Source organism: Solanum tuberosum, unplaced genomic scaffold (assembly GCF_000226075.1).
Source record: "Solanum tuberosum cultivar DM 1-3 516 R44 unplaced genomic scaffold, SolTub_3.0 scf00062, whole genome shotgun sequence".
NCBI classification, from domain to species: domain Eukaryota; kingdom Viridiplantae; phylum Streptophyta; class Magnoliopsida; order Solanales; family Solanaceae; genus Solanum; species Solanum tuberosum.
The window spans coordinates 1,079,653-1,093,986 of NW_006238987.1; the positions used below are offsets into that span (position 1 = coordinate 1,079,653).

Below are 14,334 nucleotides of genomic sequence, written 5' to 3' on the forward strand. Positions count from 1 at the left end.
CAGGCAATGGAATATAACTTCCATTCAAAATGGAGTTCATCAAGGAATGGTGTTCTACATGATTGACAATTGAAGCAGAGCTCGGACTGTACATTGCTCCAAATCTTGCAGTCATTGCCTGCTACCGCCGGCCCTGCTTTGGGCATGGTCCAGTAGGTAGCATTGTGAAACTCCAAGCCGCAATAACTGGGAGGCTGGCAACAGCTCGACTGCATGCACGAAAACAAATGTGTAAGTTGTATAAACTAATATAATCTAGTCCGTCGATTTATGTTACTCTCTCTCCCTCCGTTCAACAATATTTGTTCACTTTGCACACTTCTTAAAAAACTATAAATAGAGAAGTAATTTTATTATATCACTCTTTGAATATAATATAATAAATACAAAGTCTTGAAATGATTATAATTATTAATAAGGATAAATTAGAAACTAAGTGTAAAATTATTCATTGATTTCATAAATATCAAAATATACTACGTACATTGGATAACTATGGTTGGACGGAGGGAGTACTATTTATTTATGTTTCTATAAGATCTGGGACATGTTTCTGATGTAATTAGTATTGTTTGTTTCCAATGTGTTAAAGAGAAATATTAAACTGAAAGGCATATCTCGTAGATTCATAAATTCAATAACGGAGAAAGAGAAAGTAATTAAGAACCTGAGTAACAGGGAAGATGTATTTGTAATAAGAATCTGTTTCAGTTGGAGGTTGACAAAATTCGCAATCAACCAAACATCGCTTAATCGGCTCCCAATTCTCGGTATTCAGTACATACTTGTTCAGCAAGTAATGCGAGTAATTTCCATCTCTCCCAAATAAAGTCCTGCTCGCAGTTCTATTGGTGACCAAAACTCCGAACAACGACAAACAGAACTGTCCCAAAATGATCAAGTACAACGAAATCGAACATATCCTACTGATAAAGGTGCCTGATCGGCAGAACGAATCAACAAATATCAAACCTGAAGCAACCAGCGAAAACACTCCCAGTATCAGAAAAGGTTTCTGCAACACTTTCTGGCAAAGAGTAGCACTGTCGCTGAAATGTAACCAAATTGAAAACCCTATCTCTGCCAGAGAAGAGACTAGAAACACACAATAAATGAATATACATAGTATCTGTTTGATGCTTACTCCGGCCATTGGATTACAGAAGTTGAAATGAATAACTTATGAAGGTAAATCAGATGCCTAGAATCTGCAAAAGTAAAAACCAGAAATCTTATGATTCTGAATAATTAGAGCGAAATGGACGGAAAGGAGGCTGATGAAAAAGTCTATGTTCCACTAATTAATATGCATTTATTTGCTAGTATTTAGGTAATGTAACCGTTAAACTTATTAGAATATGGGTATTAACCCTAAAGCATGTATCATAATTCCATAAATACTTATTAGAATATGGGTATTAAGCCTAAAGCATGTATCATAATTCAATAAATATGTAGAATCTTCTTCTTAATTTGTAGGATGGTTTAAAATTCCCGGATTATGGGGAGAAGGGATCACATTATAATTAGAAAATAAAAAGAAAAAGGAAAATAATGGGTTACGAAAATCCAAAACTACTTAGTAGGGTGATTAGATCCTAATACTTTGTATAAACTTCTTTATGTGTCTATCTCTAATCAGGAACCAATTAAAGAGAGTTTGATATGCTTGAGAAGTCTTATATGCATAAAAAATGACATCAAGAAACACATCTAACAAATTAAAGGTAAAGTACTAGAAAAGCTCTAAAGAAATTTACTTACATTTTATTTTTTATAACCTTACTAAAAGATCAACAAAAAAAAAAAATCAAACTAAAAATTGATGTAATACAGATTCAAAATATTTGGTTGCATAATTGATTCTTAATTTCTTCATATTTTATTTGTGACACTTTTATCAAATTTAAGATTAGACTCTCAATTTCTAAATTGATATTTGTGAATTTTTTTTAAATTAAATTATAACATCATCTATAGATTTAAATATCTATTGACAACCCGACTAAATGAACGGTAACACTCAAAGTACAAAATTCTCACATCTTATTTTCATAGTTACTTCATAATTTATTGAATAAAATTAGTTTATGCACTTATCGTGATATTAAAATTGGATGGTCAAATAAAATGGAATAGTGCCATTAGAGTATTTAGTGATAGAAGGATATTTATCATAGTAAAAGATAAATTTTACAAATAATTATAAGACTCATATCGTTATATGACATAGGGGATGTTGAACTTCTAAAATTCAACATATCCATCAGATGAATATTGCAGAGAAATGGATATTAAGATGGGTGTGATATAATACAAAATTAGATAAGATTAAGAAGGATAATATTTATCAAAAGGTACAAATTAAATAACATACATTAAAGATAAAATGAGGTAAGACAACTTGAGATAATATGATCATTATTCGTATTGCGCTAAAATGAAATGAGATAAACCTAAAATACATGAAAGAATGTCATTTTGATAGACCAAACTTACATAGACTAAACTAAAATAGAACATAATGGAAGAGAAGACCCATATAAGAGTAACTTTTTGGAATTAATGTAGATTTAACTACAATAAAACATAATGAAAGAAGAAGACCCGTATTAGTGATATGTAAATTAAGGCCACTACAACAATGACTTGGATCCACAATTTTCTTAACCTCATTTCTTATGAAGATGTATTTTCTGTAAATATCATTTATGAAAAATCATTTACTATTAAATTTGAAAAGATATTTGTGGGTAGAAAATACAATAACTTTTTACCTTATTTAATGTAGGAATCGTTGTAATTGAGAGATGAAATAGTTTTTAGGTAATTGTAGTATTTTTTTTTTTACATGACTACCTATCTTGTTTACTTATTTATATTCTATGGATTAATATGAACCCATATTATTATTCCAATATGTACTTTTTTTTTCATCCTCTTTTCATCTTTTTTATTACCATATTATTGAATATTCTGACGTCTCCTAAATAGTCAAACTTTCTATATTATGAAAATCTATTGTTATCTAATTTCGTTTTTTAAAAAAATCTTTTGATGTCTTCTTCAAATTTCAAGCACTACAACAAGTCCACAAAATTTAAATATCATTTATATGTTAACTTATCAAATTCAGTGCAATGCTATTTCGATATCATTTTATCAACTTTTTAAATTCTTGATAAAATTTTTATTATTATAACTTTAAAGTATACTAATATTCTCATTCAAAATTTATATTGTTTACGGTATCTTACGACTTACTGTATGCATTTATCTAACCACTCCAAACATCACTTATATTATTATTCAATTTATATTTCTCAACTAAAAAAAATATTCCATCCGTTCCAATTTATGTGACACTTTTCGAATTTTGAGATTCAAACAAATCTATTTTTAACCATAAATTTTTCACACATCTTTTAAATATTTTAAATTGTCAATTATTGCGACTTATAATACTTTTTACATAGTTTATAAATATATAAATTTCATTTCAAAAGATTTAAAGATTTTATGCGTAAATTGTCTATCAAATTTAAACTATTTGATTTTTGAAAAACGAAAAATATTACATAATTAACACAAAAGGAGTACTAAAATCTCTTAATAAAGTTTGATTTAGAACCAATCTTGTTGAGACGACTAATAGTCTCATATAGATTCGGGGAATATATTCAAACAATTCTTCCTTTGTGCTCGTCAAAAGTTGATCAGGCGGCCCAAGAATTTGCAATAGGAAATCTGATGGAACCCACAAATACCAAACCACTGTGTCATTCCTTTTCATTAATAATTGATTTATAATATTTGTCATTTCATAAAATTAATGTCAAATCTAAAATAAATAATTAATATTTATTAGTTAAATTAATTCATGTTCATTGATTGAAAATTTAAGTTCCAAAAAAGTTACATAATAATAAAATAATAAATTTACTTAATTTCTTAATGCTCGTGAAATCCGAAATGGTGACATAAATAGGAACGGTGCAGAGTACTATTTTGTACACTCATGTTCATTACACCTACCAACTCATTGGCCTTTCAAGTTGTATATATATTCTATTCTACTACTAACGTCTCCTCCAAAGCACAAACCAACCACCATCGAAGCCATTTTCATCACCAAACTCTTGCTTTCTTCGCCTTTCGGCGGACTTTCCTATAAACCTTTTCCCTCCATTTAAATAATCCCAAAACCGCTTTTGCTCTGAAAAAGTTTCACACAAAAAAATGGCCTTAGCTCCAGCGCAGCTCTCTAAGCCCTTTTTTTCCACCAAACCCACATCACAAACGCCACTTTTCTCATTACCTGCTACCCAGAAGATTCAATCTCGGCGGTCGTCGTCCACCGTCCGATGCTCCGTCATCGTTGCACCATCGGCAACTGCATCCAAGGCATCAGCCAAGGTGAAGTCTGTTAAGGCAAGGCAGATCATAGATAGCAGGGGAAATCCTACCGTCGAGGTTGATCTGGTCACCGGCGATGATCTACTTTATCGATCGGCGGTTCCAAGTGGAGCTTCCACCGGGATCTATGAGGCATTGGAGCTCAGAGATGGTGACAAGAGCCTTTATGGTGGTAAAGGGGTCCTCAATGCTGTAAAGAATATTAACGAATATTTGGGCCCCAAACTTGTTGGTGTTGATGTGAGGTAAGTTAATCTTACTAATTATTTTTCACATTTTTCAAAATTTTTGTTTTCTTCCCTTTGTAAATGTCTCGAGCATCCATTAGTATTCGGTATCAATTTGTATAGTACTTTACAACATGGTAGTTCTATTTCACGAGCTGAAAGTTTGTTTAGAGCATTTTTACTTATCAAAGAGAGTTGTTTAGAGCACTTGCACAATCAGAATCAAGGTCCTTCTATGTTAGTATAGGTTTGTGTACGATCCATTACTATGTGTAAGCAACGTTGGTTTGTTTATTATGAAAGGGGCTGAGTAAGTTTATAGTTTAATACTCGTATTTATTGGTTGTCAATAGGCTACTTAGGTAACTGCATATATGATTTTGGCTAGTAATTATGACATTTGCTGAAGCTTGGCTTGGTTGAAGTTGAGGTAGACAATAAGAATATGACGGGTAGATATAACGCATAAAGACATCTCAAAAGAATTAGTAGAGAACACTGGTGGTGCTATTGCTTGTATGGTACTGCATTGTTGTTACGCCAAAAATATTTATGACGGACACTAATACACACTAATTATACACAGTTATACACATATATACATATATTGTACATTGCCAACTATTTTTTGGTGGCCGGCTATTGAAGTTAATTTCTCAAAAATAATAAATGCCATTGGAAATGGATGGCTGCCTTGGTGGCTTCTTAATACTTCTTCAGTTCCATTTAAATGTGGCAGTTTTCTTTTCTTCTTGTGAAGGAACCAGACTGATGTCGATGCTGTTATGCTGGAGATTGATGGAACTCCTAATAAATCAAAACTTGGAGCTAATGCCATTCTTGGAGTTTCTCTCAGTGTGTGTAGAGCTGGCGCTGGAGCAAAAGCAGTACCTTTGTATAAACACATTCAAGAAATATCTGGAACCAAAGAACTTGTAATGCCAGTTCCAGCATTCAATGTGATAAATGGAGGGAGCCATGCTGGCAACAATTTGGCTATGCAAGAGTTCATGATTCTACCTGTTGGAGCACCAACATTTGCTGAGGCACTTCGTATGGGTAGCGAAGGTGAGAATAGTGTAAATATAAAATTGCTTCCTCTTTCTTGATGGCAATGTGGCTCACTTTGATAAAATAGTGTTGGTTTCAGTAAATCTGCATTAGGAGAAATCAAACAGTAGCTAACTTTCTTATTCTGTATATCAAAATGCTGTTTTGTCCTTGAGGTTCCTATAGGCCCATGACCTGTAACCTTTGCATATTATGTGTTCTGCAAACTTGTACATAATATCTCTTTACATAGTATTTAAATGTCCACACTTGATTGGAAAACAGTCTATCACACTCTAAAGGGAATTATCAAAGCTAAGTACGGTCAAGATGCATGCAATGTTGGTGATGAAGGTGGATTCGCTCCAAATGTCCAGGATAACAGGGAAGGGCTAGTATTGCTTATGGATGCAATTGAGAAGGCTGGTTACACTGGCAAGGTCGGCTTTCTTTTTGGCCTTGCAGTTTTATTAAATTATTTTATCTTCGGAAGTTATGGACTTTCCTAATTGAAAGATTGGTGCAGATTAAAATTGGCATGGATGTAGCAGCATCTGAGTTCTTGACAAAAGATGCAAAATATGATCTCAATTTCAAGAAACAACCAAATGATGGAGCTCATGTACTTAGTGCTCAGAGCCTCTGTGAACTCTACAAGGAGTTTGTCAGAGATTTTCCTATTGTATCTATTGAAGATCCCTTTGACCAAGATGATTGGAGCTCTTGGGCATCTCTACAATCTTCAGTTGACATTCAACTTGTTGGTGATGATTTGTTGGTGACTAATCCAAAGAGAATTGCTGAAGCAATTCAGAAAAAGGCATGCAATGCATTACTGTTGAAGGTAAGGATTTGTCTTTAAGCAACATACACATTTCTGTAGCAAAGCTGCCTTGTTACATCAGTAGGCTTCCTTCTCATTTCAAATGCTTAGTTGCTCAAAGTTCTGATACTTAATTGTACATTAATTTTAAGAAGCTAAGTGAAGTTATGCTACCTGTAAGGTACAATACCTTTGAGTTGATCCTGGGCACTTATAAGCAAAATAGCCTTAATACATTGACAGGACGACCCTTAAAAGAGTGGTGCTTAATTTGGTGTTTTTCTCCGGAAAAGACAAGTATTTTCCTGTTAATAGACTTGGAAGAGTATTTAACAAGCAAGGATTCCTAGAAAGATTTTGGTCTGAACAGTACAATAGTAGTATGTTTATTAGCCTTTTTGAATGAATGCATTTGTCATAAGACAGTATACTTTACAGCTTATGTTGTAATAATAGCTATGATGTTTACATATATTTTTATGGTGTGATTAATCTGAGTCCCTCTTTTCGGGTGTGACTTGAAGCACTTGACTCGTCAGAGTTCACACGAACTATAATACTCTTTTTTTTGAGAAGGTAACAGTCACATGAACTATAATACCATATCACTTTGTTATCATGTATAGTTAATTCTATTTCAAGTTTGAATGGGAAAGAAGGAGAAAGTTCAGACATCGAAAAAGCAATTTATACGTTATCACGGGTCCAGCCTGTTAGATAGAAACACTGCATTGATGTACATAAATCCCTCCTATAAGATTAGGTGTTGAAAGCCAGTGCCCATTAGAACTCTCTTGGTAAATGAATGACACATGGTAGTCATGTAGTGAGGGCTTGGCTCATCAACTTTCAAACTGTTGCAGGTTAACCAGATTGGTACTGTGACAGAATCCATTCAAGCAGCACTAGACTCCAAAGCTGCAGGCTGGGGTGTTATGGTCAGTCACCGAAGTGGTGAAACAGAGGATAATTTTATCGCAGATCTGTCTGTTGGTTTGGCCAGTGGACAGGTACTCTCGACTTCCAGCTGTTAACGTTGGTTAATCCTTTCCACTCTTTTAACCACCACCAGCGTATTAATATCCTTTTATATTCTCCCAATGCAGATCAAGACTGGAGCACCCTGCCGGAGTGAGCGGCTGGCAAAATACAACCAGGTTGGAACACTTAATTTCCCTTCTTTCTTTGTTTCTTTCATCTTATTTTTAATTGTTGCCTTTGTTCTTGTTTAAGTTATTTCATTATTAATATATTTATTTAGGTAGTAGTCTCTTGTCACAGTGTTTAGTTACCTTTATTCATCCTGCGGTTAGCAATTTTACCGTGACTGCTTGGAAGTTGATAAGCTTTCTATGCGGATACTCATCTCCATTGCAAATTGTATAATTCTATCTAGTCGTTCAATCTTCCTCCATAAAAGTTCCCCATACCTTAAAAAAAAAACACCTTGTAGCATTTCAGCTGGATTTTGTTGATGTCTGATATCCCATTATGTTTAGTTTGGTGTAGCTCTTCTGTGTTTGTTGATAACTTAAGGGTAAATGCTTCTATTTTATTTTATTTTGATAAAAAAGTTTCTGCTTGGTTTTGAGAGGCTAAACTCTGCTATACTGACTACAGCTTCTACGTATCGAAGAGGAACTTGGGGATGTTCGTTATGCTGGTGAATCTTTCAGATCTCCTTGAGAAAGCAATCAAAAGCTAAAATACGATAGGGAGAATCCAGAAAAGGTTTCTTTTGTTGTATACTCAATCGGCATTGTTGTTAGATATGTTGTATTCGTGGAGGATCAGGTAGGCATTAGAAGCTACATCTGATCGAATTTTCGTGCAGTTCTTTTTTGAATTTTGTTCAAGTCTTTCATGCGTGTGAACTTTAGTATCACAAACACAGTTCTCTGTCTGTAGTAGTAGTGCTCTCTTAATCAAAATAACAAGGGCCCTCCATTTTCTTGTGAATGCCATGACAGTACTTACTTTTATCTAGTTGTTGGGGGGTTAGTGGCCTGATATCCACTCAAGTCAACAAATTGTTGAGTTTAACAAATATTTCAGGTTTTTTCGTTTTGATATATAGTTCTCCAGATGTTACTAGGGACGGTTCTTTCATATTATCACATCAAAAAATTATCTCCATAAAGTTTCCCCAAGCTACTCAGAGGATTATAATGCTGGAAATGGAGCTTCTGAAACACAAACATGAAAAACGACCATCTAATATTAGTCTTTAATGAGAGTTATCTGCTGATGTAAATCAAGGCTTGGAAACTAGAGTGCAATTGACAGCACACTTTTCAATTACAATAAAAAAGTTAGTGCCATCAACGCCTAAGATGAATGACATATTAATAAACACTGGAGTGATTGAAAGATCTTAAATTCCGTGTCTCAAAAGTTAATATTGGGGAAAATACTTTGTTGACATGCGGGGTAGCAGACGAGGATCATATGGGACTAATACAACATCATACCCAGTGTAGTCCATAAGTGAGTAACTAATACAAACTCCAATATACAATGCCAAAGGCTTCACTACGATATAATACTGTAGCATTTTCATGATTCTAACATGATCAACAGCCTTCTTGAAAATTATGAAGAAAAAACAGATACACAGCAGTAAAGCATCATGTATAGGTCAATCTTGGGTAGGGTCAAAGTAAAAGGGCTCCATGAACATCCACACTCCTTACTTACTCAAATGCAGGAAAACGTATATTGCTACCTCTGGATGTCTGGACCCATGTACTTTCCTGGGCGCATGTACAAATCCTCTGGGGTATCAACCACAGCAAGCCATGCATATTCTTGTTCTTTTCCATTATCAACAATTTCATCTCCATGTGCTGCAAATGCATGACATGGTTATCTCAATACAACTCTCGAACAAACTGATTACATCTGACTCCAATCTGAATAGCTAAGCAATCCTTGAGAAAGACAAGGCGTCAAAATGGAAGAGGATAGACACTAACCAAAGCTGGAATAGGGATAATCATGGTAGTAGGTACATCTTCTGCCAGCTGCTTCAAGATAAGGAGGAGCAAGAATGTCCAGAACTGCACAAGGTGTAACGGCAGTAAAACAGTGCAGATTCCCTCCACTCTTGGGATACAAAACGGATGTATCATTTGGTGCATTTACGACGTTATCAACTGCCAACCTAGCCAGTCTCACTGTCAAATAAATACATCATGTTTCTTTTTCTTAATGCTTTTCGTATGTAGTAAATCACAAGGATCTACAAAAAAAGGAAAAAAGTAGGGAAAATAAGATAGTATAATAACTATCAAAATCAGCATTTTTTTGCATATTATCAGAGATAATACCCAGAAGAAAATTTCAGAGATACTATTTCACTTTGAATTAGCAATACCAAAAGGATATGCAAATGCATGTCGAGTGCTATGATTCAGTGTTTAACACAGTGCTGGTGGATATCAATTTTGACGAGGATTGTACATGAAGTGCAAACATTTAAGAGCATACCTCTTAATCAGTGAAAGAATATACGTCAACAAAGATTTTTTTGAAGTAAAATATACTGAGGAAAGCACCAACAAGTAGGACAAAGCAGTAAACTGCTATAGTGCACAAGGTGAAGAAAGTAGAATCTCAACAGGGCTCAGTCCAGCTCAGCTCAAAACTACTGGACTCAAGCTTGACAGACCCCAAATGAAATGGATCAAGCACTAGCAGATAGATTGCAAAAAATAATTGAGTTAATGAGTGGACTTGCTAAACAAGTGTTGCCGAAACAAGAAAACTGGAACCAGAAATTTTTCGACCATCGCTTGTAGATATGTTAAACATGATCAATATATAAATATGATGAAATGAAGAATAGCAAACTGCAAAACACTGATATTTTTTACCAAAAACCGAATAAACCCCAACTTACATGAACTCATAATGCTGAAATACAGGATTCTCCAAAAACGCAAGCTCTACTATAAATCATAATGCAAGATAGTTCTGTCATGTTAGAAGAATGTATCTCTTTTGCTTACCAAAGTCAACAAGCTGCAACCTAAATTTCATCCATAGAAATCTGAAGGTGATTCATAATAAAAGTGCCAATCCTCAAAAAATAAGAAATTAAGAATTTCAGTTATTAATTCAGGTTGACATTTAGTACATCAAATCTTGAGTACTATCCTCTAAATTGCAAAAGTTTTACACCTCCAGCAATTGAAGATGAGTTTTGTGGATATACTTGGGATCAAGAATTTATCATGGTAACTATTGAAGAGGGAAGAAGTTATGGCACTGAAGATATCACTGCATGCGGTGATGGTAGTGATGAGAGTTCCGCCAAGAGAGATGTGTTTTCTGACAATCAGCATGGCATAATTAGTGGGTAAAAAGAATGAGAAAGACATGTAAAGGCAGCTGCCTCAACAACTAAGAATGGTTATGCTGTGTATCAAATAACGATGGATGGGAGCGGAACAGATCTGTCATTTGAGAGAGAGAGACAGAGAGAGAGAGGAGTAGTGGGTATGAATTCTACCCAAAAGGAAAGTGGGCCACGATGGAGGGATTCGGCCATTCATATACAAGGAGTTATCGCTCTAAAGACAATGATGCAATCGAAAGAACTATAGACAAAAGGGATCGGTAAGTTTGTCTGCTACTATTTGGTCAATAAGGTGTTGCTGGATCCAAGTGTGTGCTAGACAAATATGCAAAATCTGCAAGTTCAAACAAGAATCATAGAAGTATCAATTTTCCAAACAAGTAAGGTGGTCAATTCACAACATTCCCTTTTCAGTTTCAACAGTGACCGAAGGGTTTCACCAGGAAAGTTGTTCAAATGAAGTTAAATAAAAACAAAAAAGAAAATGTCAGTGGCCTAGGACAGTAAAACACTCTTTTCTCAAATATTTGAGCCCACATGACAAGAATATTTTCAGATCCAGATTAAAACATCTTACATATCTGAATAAGTGATTATAAGAAGTGTTTTCCACGTTAATAATGAGGATCATTTGGCATATTGGATAAAGTTCACAACACCATCAACTTCAGCTACCTCCACTTTCCACTTGCCAAGTGTCTATAGTAATAGTACTTTGCTAGACAAGTGTTGTAGTCATATACCATCCTCTTACAACTTCTATCATGAAGTTTAAATTATAAAATTTCAAAATAACTCTAAAGTGCAAGAAAGTTCCTCATTAAGAACCTTATAAAAGAAAAGTTTGTAGTTAAGTAAAAGGGTGATCTCTTATCATGATGCTATTTGAAAGAAATGAGGACATCTAAGTAACTACATGGTACCTAACAAATTTCAAGTCCACTGAACACATAACAACCACAGAAGAGGGACCATAATGGACATGGTCGAGTTGACAAGACCGTCAAATATAAGTGCCATACAAATTGGTGAAGCTAAAAGAAAGACTTGAGCATATCCTGAATTGCTTTATTATCGAAAAAAAAATCCTGAATTGCTTTATTATCAAAAAAAATATCCTGAATTGCTATGAATGCAAATCCTGTGCTATTTGAACATCTGCAGTTCTCAAATTCTTTATCATACAATTTCTGGACCATATAGAAACTTTGCTGGATCTAAAAGTTCGCTAACATATTGCGGAGCCTCGGTGGCAAGAGGATCTAAGGAAATATATTAAACTTCCATGTTAATAGTTTTGTCTGCTTTGCCTGGAAAAGTTTCTATATATAACTAATGGTCGTGATATCAAGTCAATGAAGTGACTTCTGGCCACTTTATCATCCACACCCACAAAAATTTAGATTCTCTGAAGTTCACTTCGTGAGTATTCTAATGAAAAGAATGTAAATGTTTTATTTCTTTGGCTCCTCGTCATACCTAGAGAGGATTTTAGAAGCCCTTAAAACATTTGAAGTTTGTTTAAGACTAACCTGTAGGATGACCAACACGTTCACTTTTCCTGATGCAAGCTGGCTCAACCCAATCATAAGCTTTTACGTGCAAGGATCCATAGAGGACTTTACTCAAAACAGTCATTCCAGGATGATCATGCAATGGAATGACAGCAGAAGTTGGGAAACAGAACATACACATCTGCATACATCATTTCCAATTGAGTTTGTCGTAGATATTACATAAGCTTGAAATACTCATCTAATGAAAAACCACACATTTGATACTGCTAGAGATAAAGCAACGAAGGCATGATGTCAATAAACGTCTTACGTCTGACATCAAAATTTTCCAACAATATAACTTGAAGAATTATTTTTTAACCATACAAGTAAACCTGTTCATTCAGGCTTTAAAGTTGGTGTATTTTAGAATGTCCTTGCATGCGTCCAATTAAATTTGTATGTTTTTTTTTCAAAAGGTTCAATGGTGGCGATCCAAAAATAATCTCTGTTAACATACAAATAGTGAGGATATCATGTTTTGTCCTTAAGTAGTACATTATTAAAGGCTGTGTTGACACGAGGATAAATCATTATCAAATAACAATACAATGAGAGACCATGTAAATGCATTTGACAAATACACATGCAATGCAGCTAAATAAGAACAATATCTTACAGTAAAGTTTTGACCCTCGTGTATATCCACGTATGTTATCGGTTGAGCCCAGCGATCCACCCTGTTGAAGACATTGAATCCAAAAAGACCATGACCTCTTTCATCCTCCAGGCTTTCATCTTTCAGTCCAACATCTTCAGGACCAATTGTATCTGGAAAAAAAAGTTAAACCTCTTGTAATACACAGTCTATGATACCATAAACAGTACCTTTCCTGAACTTCGATTTTAAATACGTATAACTTTCTTGCACGCTTTGCACGTTTGTATGTGATAGAAACAGAAAAATAAGTATTCGATTACCATAATAGTGAAAAAAAAATGCAAATTTCTCTACGTTAACTATTGCCACTCATACAACATTTTGTAAATCAACTTCCTTTCTTAGCAGTTTTTTCCTACATTCTCATAATCTGATCACTCTTTCAAGGGGTTTGGCAGCTATGCCTTGCACCAACCCCCACCCCTTAATCGACTTCATTCATCATAATCCACATCTAACATCAATATTATGAGCTTAAATAGCATCGCTTCCTCAATTTCCTTAATAAAAACAGTTCCGGAGCTCACAATTGTCGCATTAAACAAGAATTATTACACTAAATGAAAATGTTAAACATTGAGATAGGAGAACGGTTTCTTAAGCAAAAGGGTAAAAGGTAAGTACCCAAAAGCGAATAAAGCTTGTGGATAGCTTGAGAAGAAGGCGATGAAGTTGCAGAAGGCGCAAAAGTCTGCTTACAAAGGTCGAATAAAGCTTGAATGGAACAAGGACTCTTCTTCGTCATCGTGAAGAGCCCTCGAATTCGTTGCACAAACATTACCAGTTTCCGGATTATCGGGTTAGATGAAAATATCAGCAACTTATTAGATCATTTTGACATTTTTGGGAATAATTAAGGACCTGAACATAAATACCAATAAGTTACTCATTATGAGAATTTTATTATTATTTTTAATTAATTAATTTTTTTTTTGACCCGTGGCCATTTTATTCATTCAATAAAGAGATAAGTACAAGAACAACTTTCACATATAGCAAACAAAAAAAATCATATTTGTATGCTATAGCAAAGTTTGCATAATTGCGCTCCATAGCAAACATATATATGTATAATTCGCTATACATATACAATTGAAAGCAGTTGTATAATCTGTTTTGGTATACATATACAAAAAGATCAATTGTATAAAGTGAGAGAGGCGAGTGAGAGAGCGAGATCTGGGAGAGTGGCGAGCGAGATCTGAGAGAGGGGAACGAAAATATATGTATATATACAATTT

General features: G+C 34.4%; 2 protein-coding genes across 2 annotated transcripts; one reads left to right on the top strand and one right to left on the bottom strand.

Annotated features, from left to right (window-relative positions):
* The first annotated feature begins 4,070 nt into the window (after positions 1-4,070).
* LOC102602244 (enolase 1, chloroplastic) lies at positions 4,071-8,498 on the top strand. Its single transcript, XM_006345012.2, has 7 exons — positions 4,071-4,661; positions 5,404-5,711; positions 5,979-6,133; positions 6,220-6,537; positions 7,380-7,526; positions 7,623-7,673; positions 8,137-8,498. Exons 1-7 carry the CDS (start codon positions 4,240-4,242, stop codon positions 8,200-8,202), a joined length of 1,467 nt encoding a protein of 488 aa, XP_006345074.1. The 5' UTR covers positions 4,071-4,239; the 3' UTR covers positions 8,203-8,498.
* A 379-nt stretch (positions 8,499-8,877) lies between these two features.
* LOC102602580 (plant cysteine oxidase 3) lies at positions 8,878-13,897 on the bottom strand. Its single transcript, XM_006345013.2, has 5 exons — positions 13,718-13,897; positions 13,052-13,203; positions 12,409-12,571; positions 9,492-9,692; positions 8,878-9,362 (listed from the first exon to the last, which is right to left on the bottom strand). The coding sequence occupies exons 1-5, from the start codon at positions 13,869-13,871 to the stop codon at positions 9,238-9,240; spliced, it is 795 nt and encodes a 264-aa protein (XP_006345075.1). The 5' UTR covers positions 13,872-13,897; the 3' UTR covers positions 8,878-9,237.
* Between the last annotated feature and the right edge of the window lie 437 nt (positions 13,898-14,334).